Raw genomic sequence first — 8,530 nt, forward strand, 5'->3', positions numbered from 1 at the left:
CACCCAGCACATCCCTTCCAGCTGCTGGAGGCCAGGCTGGGAGTGGTGTGGAGCTGGGAACTCTTGTCCCCAGAGAGCAGAGAGAAGTCCCAAGGCCTGCTGGGGGTGTGCACCTTCTACCAAAACCACGAGGTGAGTGGTGTAAACTCATAAACAAGTGAGCATTGGTCAATTTACAACAGGATCAAAAAAATCCAGCCTTTACAGGGAAGTGAATTAGCAAGCCCCAAAATCTTCCACTGGCCTAGACACACAACCTAATCCTGAAGGATTGACCATAGTTCTGGAATGGACGCCTATGAAACCTGAAAATCCATGATTTTTTTTTATGACTTAAAACCAGTCACATTAGATACATTTTATTTAATAAAAGTTAAAAACACGTACAAAAATGCAGTTCCATTTCCGTAAAATATAGGCTCAAAATAAAAAGACTGAACAGTAGAGTTCAGGCAGTAAAGTGCAAAGACAGCAGCTATGCCAGCCATGCTTAATCCATAAATAACCCTTAGACAGCAGCAGGAAGGAACAGGCAGAGCAGACACAGGCACAGCTATTCACGCACATCCACGGGAACAATCCACACATCCCAGAGCGAGCTGCCAGGAACTGCAGGCCAGCCTCACCCAAACAAGGAGGGAGCAGCTGCTTTTCCACATGGTGACACACATACATGACACACTTTTAAAAAAAGTCTGTATTCTCCAAGTCCACTGTTTCCCCCCCGCCCCGTAATGCAAAAAACATGACAATTTATATAATTATGACAAGAGTTCCCAAATTGTTTTCTCAGGTGAGCACCATAAATAGTCAGTCTGTAAAAAAATGAAGTGCTAAACTGGCTACTAAACTGAGACAGGACATGCTTCCCCTGGTTAAAAGCATGCAAAAACAGCATCCAAAAGCTAGACTTCTTCTTCTAAGAGATTTCTGAGGGATAAAAAAAAAAAAAAGGAAGAGCAGCAACATCTTTGTTCACCACAGAAACTTGGAAAACTAGGTAGCAACAGAGAATAGCATCACCACAAGGATCCACTTCACCAGGCAAAGAGGTTCCAGCTGAGCCCTTTGGAGAGTCCAAAGCAAGGTCCACACATACCCACTGGCATGTACAGCACGTGTCAGTGAACAGGGTGTGGGCCTTCACAAGGTCAGGCACAAAAACTTCAGTACACTTAGCACAAGACTCCAATTTAGTGCACTTTGAAAACTTACTACTGTTAATTATAACTATAGATTTTAGTGTAAAAAATAATGACATAATCTGCTTTAACTGAAACAGGTCTCTGCCAAGTCAGCACCTCCATAGATGAGATCCATGCTTTGCCCATCCTGGGAAGCAAGACCAGGATTTCAGAACAAAGCAATAAAAAAGAGAGTGCATTCCTAGTTATCCACAGCTGATGTATATAGGAAGATCAATCCTCCTCAGTGCTCAACTAAGCTTCATTGCAGGAGTGGCTGAAGGGAGAAGAGTCCAGAAGGAATAAGCACTCCAGAAATATTTCACTTTGGGGGTGGAAGCTGTCTCCCAGCAAAACAGCTGGTGCTTTGCTGTAGTCAGCTCTGCTACAGTACACACACACACTCCTGCACCTGGGAATGGAGCAGTCTGACTGTGCTATGGGCATTTTGTTACTCACGCCATGCTATTACAACACAGCACTCCTGCAGCCATTGGTTCCATTTTTAACTATCATTACACTTCGTGTAAAAGAAAATCCATTCAACAGGGAGAGTGTATTGTTTAATAGAAAAGGGTGATTTTATACAAAGTACTGTGGAGAAGTATAAGGCCACATGAAGAGCATCATCAAGTTGACATGGTGGCTATTTCTTAACTCAAGACACAATTAGTATTTCCTCTGGTGCATTGATACAGGTAAAAGAAAGCCTTGAACTATAAGGTGCACAAGCATCCACAATACAAAAAAACCCTTTAATTTTTTATTTCTCCTCTACTCAAAAAAATATAGAGACTCACTAATTTTTCATGGGCTATCTTGCCATTTTCACATTTTTCAGTTTATTTTGATATGTTGGTTTAGTTAGGACCAAAAATAAAGCATAATTTTTAGTGTCAAAATTTCTAAAGAGTGTTTGTGCTTCTACCTCCATCAGAGAGTAGTCTGGCTCCTCCAAACTTTGCTTCAGTGGAATGTGGACTCGAGAATGATTCTACCAACAGCCACATCGGCTTCTACTTGCAAAGGGTATGAATTCCTAAAATGTTGAGGATTTCAGCACTTGTATTCTCAAATAAGGTCATTCTGGTTTGGTTTGTTTTAAAAATTACTAACTCACTTTGATGTATAATCTACCTGCACAAGGAGGGTGTAAGAGCACTAGCCCATGGCAGGATCAGGATTTGCAAGTGTGAAAACCAACAAATATGTTATCAAATGGTAAGTGTTTATAAAACACTCTGAATGCAATAGTTTAGGTCTACTGAAAAGGAGTTTCCAAAACTCTGGGTCTCATCCAGCACAGCCCTACTAAGCAAGTAATTTGCCTGCATAACAAGACCAAAATGAACAAATACAAAATATATTTGGTATAGAAAATAGTACTATAAAAATTAAAAACCACCCTGTTTTACTGTCCATCAAAATATTAACAGCAAGCATTACAACTTTTTTTAACCTATTGCCAAAATAATTTCCAAGGAGTTCTACTTTCCTGAAGTGCTGGTGATTGCAATTGCCCAAGTACTGAAAAAAAATCCAACAGGGAAGGGATGAGGAAATATGATAGATTTCTCACATAGCACTATCAACAGAGGACCTAAACTGCAGGAAATTAAAGTACACACAAACACGAGGAAAATAAAAGCCATTGCCCATTCTGCTGTTGCCATCGGAGCTCTTCCTGATCCTCAGACAGTCTGCAGAAGGCGCCTCTTCACTCTAGCCCTGGCAGGCAGGTGATGGCACAGGGATGAGCATACTCAGAGCACTGCTGCTGCTGCTGCTGCTTTTGGGTTTCTCTGCTGTGGCAATTCTGCTGAGTTTGCCAAGCTCTGTCTGCCAGCTGGGGGTCTTCTTGGTGGCCATGTGGCAGCGGGTGTGCTTGGTCAGGTGGTCGCTGCGCATGAAGCGGCGCTCGCACACCGGGCACGAGAACTTCTTCTCGCCCGTGTGCGTCCGGCGGTGCCGCGACAGTTCATCCGAGCGGGCAAACTTCTTGTCACAGCCCTCCCAGTTGCAGCTGAAAGGTTTTTCCCCTGCAGGACATAAAGGAAGCGTTTGTTACTTTTGAGAAGCTGTGTTGCAGTCTTATCAAAGGGCTAACTTAAAATCTGCCTTGCAGAAACCAGTGAGTTCACAGAACTGCTAATCTGTGCAGTCAATGTAAGATTAAGCTAAAGTTCTGTTCCAGAGAAAAATAATAGTTATCATTTCTACTTATTTCCTTGTATCTCTCTTTAAGTGTTCTTTAATCAAGTCTGGTTTTTCAGTTGTCCAAAATCCCAGTTTAAAGAAATAGAGCCTCCATAAAGCTGCCCTATCTGCTGACTGAACTAGAAGCAAGCCCCTGCCCCCATCCCCATGCATCTGTATCTCTCTTGCTGCAGCATGTCATCCACAAATACTGTAGGCAAACAGGAAGCCTGGAATGGAGCCTCAGGGTCCTGCTGCTCCAGTGATCCAGTCCTGCACACAAACACACCAGCAAAGCCTGTCCTGCCAGCCCCCAGAGACCAGGAATGGCAGCAAGGCTGCCCACATCAGCTGCTGCTCATCCTGGGCCACTGGTGAACATCCCACCTGTCCTGAACGACCACAGCTGCAACTCCTGCCTGCAACTCCCACAGGGCTCCAGACAAACATCCACCACGTGGCCCAAGATCATGGGGACACTTTGGAGCAGAAGAGAAGGGGCTCAAACAGGAAGGAAGCCCCATAGGAGTGTTCTCACTCCAGGTATTGAGAGTAAAGTCTGTGTCTTCTGGATGTGCTATGATCTAGCTAGTCAGTGTGCAGAGAAAAGGCAGAAAAAGAAAGCTGAACTACTCCTCCTCCTGATCCTGTAATGGGAACTGGCTAGTGAGGGGTCAGTGAGTTCCACCTGCCACTGATGTCTTAACCACGATACAGGGACACACCCAGGCTCCCTATGGATCAGCCATGTGCACAAAGCAAGGCACTTGCTGATAGTCTCTTTATCCTGGAGCACCAGGTTTAATTCAGCAGCCTCTCAAGCCAGGAGCAGAAGCATCATTCTACCTCTGAACTATGGTTTACAAGAATTGTCAGCTTCATGTAGAGGTTAAGCTCTTTCCCCAAAGGAACTGTAAAGACAAGCTGCCAAACTAATGCAAATCCCGTCACACAAGCTGACATCCAATAAACCAGTGACTGTTGGGTAACAGCAGCCAGGGGAGAAAAGCCAAGGAAAACCAAAAATAGACAGAACTATTCTATACCAATCTCCCACTATGCCCATCCTTCAACATCAAAAATAATCCCTGAGAACTCAAAGTTAGTTTTAATTTCACAAGATCCTGGAAGCAGAAAAAGGGTAAGTAAAACACATATAGACTGTTTCCCCACTGACCCAATTTATGGAGCAAATCACTTCATATTAATTACAATTAATTTTAATTTACCACTAAAATTCCCCATCTGCAACTGAATAAACTGTTACATTCCTGTAGGAGCTCTGCTTCCTAACACAGCAGCCCAAAATCTCAATGCATTCCCATTCATCCTACACAAAACTCTGGGAGAACAAAAAAACCCCCAAAGAATCAAAAAAAAAAAAACCCAGTTTTTGAGTTTCTCTATTCTTTTACTCATGTGACAATTAAGACCAACTACCTGTACTGTGTTTTGCCTACACCAGACCTCCCCATGCTCTAAAACAAGGGACTTGCACAATTCATTTCAATCTAGTCCAGATGGCAGGATTCCACTTAGATCTAAACACACGCACACAGACGGCAAAGCTTCACTCCAGCTGAAGCCTGTGAAATTCAACTAACACTATAGGGGCAGCTGAGGTCTCAGAACAAAGTACGGCTTATTTTGCCTGTCCATGGAGAATGAACATTCCTTCCATCCCTGGGATGAGCAAAAGCTTCCCCGTCACCTGCTCCTTCCCTTTCCCACCCCCTCCACGCAAAGAGCCCGCATTCCAGCACCCCACACGAGCAGAGCCCCCCGCACGCACCGGTGTGGGTGCGCAGGTGGGCTTTGAGGTGGGAACTCTTGAAATAGGTTTTCTTGCAGCCGGGGAAGTCGCACACGTAATTCCTCCGCCTGGAGAAGTCCATCTGGGGGGCACAGGTCTGGCCAGAAGCGATGAACACGGGAGCAGGGGCGAGGGGCAGGAGCTTGGTGCTGCCCACAGTCACCAGGGCCTGCGGGCACGGCGGTGCCTGCGTGACAGCGGGCTGTGGCAGAACCAACATGACAGTCCCCTGAGGCACAGAGGGGCCCATGAGCACAGGCTGGGGGAGCGGGGCTGTCTGGGGCAAGATGGGCTTCATGGGAGTTGAGAGTGCTGGAGCTGAAGGCTTCACGTAGGCATTAATCATGCTGCTTTGTCCATTTAAAGGGATCATCTGACAGAGAACCTGGGGGCTTGAGACGGGGGCAGGTGTCACTGGGGTAGCTCTTTTTTGCAAGTCATTCTCACAATTCTTTGGTAAGTGGGTTTGTGGTGAAACAGGCCGGACTGGTAGCTGCCCTTTATTGGTCACAATATCACTGGAGTCATGTGCGTAAGGCTGATGTGCCGGAGAGGTTTTGTCGATTAAATCATCCGCAGCCCACGTGTCCTGTGGCAGTCTGGAATGTTTTGGGTCATCCGCTCCACACCAGTCTCTGGAAGCGCTGTAGCCTGGAGTTACCTTTGTTTGCTCTTGCACGGCAGGAATGTGATGGTAAGCAGAACTATCACCTGTGTGCCGTATGACACTTGTTGCCATGGCCCTGCAGGGCTGAGGAGCAGGGAATTCAGAGATCACTGGCTTCTGCCTGCACGGTGGCCCCACGCTGGGAGCAGATGGCCTGGGTGTGGGAGAGGCACCGGTCGCTGAGGTGACTGAGCAGGCAGCTGTGTTTGCCATGACAGTCCTTGGTTTGGAGTAAGTCACCTGTGAGGACAGGAGCGTGGCTGCTGACATCTCAACAAAGTCAGGGCTGTGCGGAGGGGTCATGCACTGCAAAAAAAACCACACCAGTGTGCATCAGTGTAATCCCATAGCGCAGTTTTTCCCTATTTTTACTCTGAAAAATAAAATTACACGCCCTCTCCCAGCATCTCAGAATATGCCTCTTAGGACAAACTGAATAAAGTATACTGCTGTGGTTTAATCTCAGAGGGCAACCAAGTCCCATGAAGCTCACTCATCCTCCACCCCCAGATGGATGGGAAGGAGAATTAGAAAAAGGTAAAACCTATGGGTTGAGATGAGAACAAGTTAATAATTCAAATACAGCAAAATACAATAATAAAAATATAAAAAAGGCAGATAAAAAGACTCAAGAGAAACAAATGATGAGAAATCAAGCTCAAGAGAAACAAATGATGCAGAGTACAACTGCTCACCACCCACCTGGCCTGATCCCAAGCAGTGACTGGCCCCTCCTGGCCAACTCCCCCCACTTTATACACTGAACACAATGCTCTATGGTATGGAACATTCCTCTGGCCAGAGTGTCCCTTGGTCAGTAGTGTCCTAGCCATGCTCTCTCACAAGGCTTCCTCTCCTCACTGGCAGAGCAGGAGGCACCAAGAAGTCCTTGGTTTAATTGCTGCTGAGCAGTGCTTACTCTAAAACATCAGTGTGTTATCAACGTTATTCTCACCTTAAATCCCAAACACAGTACTGTGCCAGCTACTAGGATGAAAACGAACTCTATCCCAGCTGAAAACAGGACAATACTTACCCCATATTCTATGCCATTTACATCATGCCCACACTTTTCAATACATCCCAATTAACCACGATTACTTTTCTTGTCTTTTGATACAGGTGTCATTCCCTTAGTCTGTGGGCCATCCCTCTAAAACATCTGCTGAGCTCATTCATGCATGGCTTTGGGCTCCAATTCAGAGCAGGAAAGATGGTGTGTTATGTTGGATTGCAGCCTACTGAAGTTAGTTCTCATTCCATCACTGCTGTGTTTGTCCAGTTTAATCTAAGTTTGTTCTTCATTAATCTGGGTGCTTCCCACTGTAACAGCCCTGATGCTGTGTGTAGCCAGCTCAGCAGTGGTGACATGAGTGTTATATGGCAATTAGCATCATACAACCCAAATCACTGGCTGTTCTCACACAGAACCAAATCCCCTGGAACAAAACTTTGGACTTCCCTATCCTCCCACATTACCCACCAAGTGCACCCAGGTCCTTGAGAACAGCAATCCCATGGATGGAGCTGTCACTGCCTGATGCAGGAGTAACTCAGATTGATTTCCCCAGAAGCTTTTTTGTGTGCACTACAGGAACTTTAGCCCCTTCTACACTATGTAAAAGTTTTGCTTGAGCACAGCTGGCTCAGCTGGCAGATCTTCTAGTGCTGACTGCCCAGGCAGCCTTTGCTAAATGTGTATCCTATTGTTTGAAGGTCCCACCACCCACTGCTCTCAGTAACAGTCTGTCCTATCATTCAGTTTTCCTGGAGACTGGCACATGATAGGGAGGTGATAAACCCACACAATGCCATGCTCTTCAACACAGATGTCTGTGAGGTTGTGTTGGAAGGAGTCTCCTTGTCTGGCTCAATTCTTTCTGTGGTGCCCTGTTGCCATAAGACTTGCATTCCAAGGCTCAGGACAGTGTTCCAGGTAGTGGCATGGGGCACAGAATAGGTTCCAGTTATCCAATGGTTGCTTCCACCATCATAAGCACATGGTGCTTGCCTGGGTAGATTTGTGGGAGTCTGATAGAGTCCATTTGCCAGGTGTCCCCATATTTATATTTCAGCCATTGTCCTCCACACCAAAGATGCTTTAACTGCTCGTCTTGAATAACTGAAGTGTGTGTTTCACAACTATAGATAGCCCTACAAGAGTGTCCACGGTCAAGTCCACCCCTTGATCATCACCCCATCTACATGTTGCATTTCCTCCTTGAAGGCCTCAGATGTCGTGGGCTCACCAAGCAATAAATAATTCACTCTAGTCAATCCAGATCCACCTGGGCCACTTCAATCTTAGAAACCTGATCCACCTGTTGGTTGTTTTAATGTTCCTTGGTGGCCCAAGTCTTGGGTACGTGAGCATCCACTGACGTACCCTTACAGCCATGGTCTCCACCCAGGCAGCAGTATCTTGCCACAAGGCAGCAGCCCAGATGGGTTTACCTCTGCTCTGCTTCCATCACTGCAACCACCACCACAGGGCATTTGCCACCACCCGTGAATCAGTACAAAGATAAAGCACTGGCTGTTCTTCTTGTTCAGCAGTGTCTAAAGTCAATGTTCACCTCTGCAAAGTAACTCAATTCACCTTCTCCTTCAGCAGTTTCTGTAATTTTTTGTAGGCTACACCATACAGCCACTTTCCATCTTCAGTGCTTT

At 46.0% G+C, this 8,530-nt stretch overlaps 1 protein-coding gene across 1 annotated transcript in view; it reads right to left on the bottom strand.

Moving 5' to 3' along the window:
• Nucleotides 1–343: 343 nt before the first annotated feature.
• Nucleotides 344–8,530, bottom strand: part of KLF11 (Kruppel like factor 11) — a 12,313-nt gene continuing 4,126 nt past the window's right edge. Inside the window, exons 3-4 of the mRNA XM_005420320.2 lie at nt 5,173–6,166; nt 344–3,223 (exon numbers count right to left, since the gene is read on the bottom strand). Of these exons, the coding sequence (XP_005420377.1) occupies nt 2,907–3,223; nt 5,173–6,166 (1,311 nt within the window). The 3' untranslated portion in view covers nt 344–2,906. The remainder of the gene's footprint in view (nt 3,224–5,172; nt 6,167–8,530) is intronic.

Source organism: Geospiza fortis, unplaced genomic scaffold (genome assembly GCF_000277835.1).
Source record: "Geospiza fortis unplaced genomic scaffold, GeoFor_1.0 scaffold81, whole genome shotgun sequence".
Classification (NCBI taxonomy): domain Eukaryota; kingdom Metazoa; phylum Chordata; class Aves; order Passeriformes; family Thraupidae; genus Geospiza; species Geospiza fortis.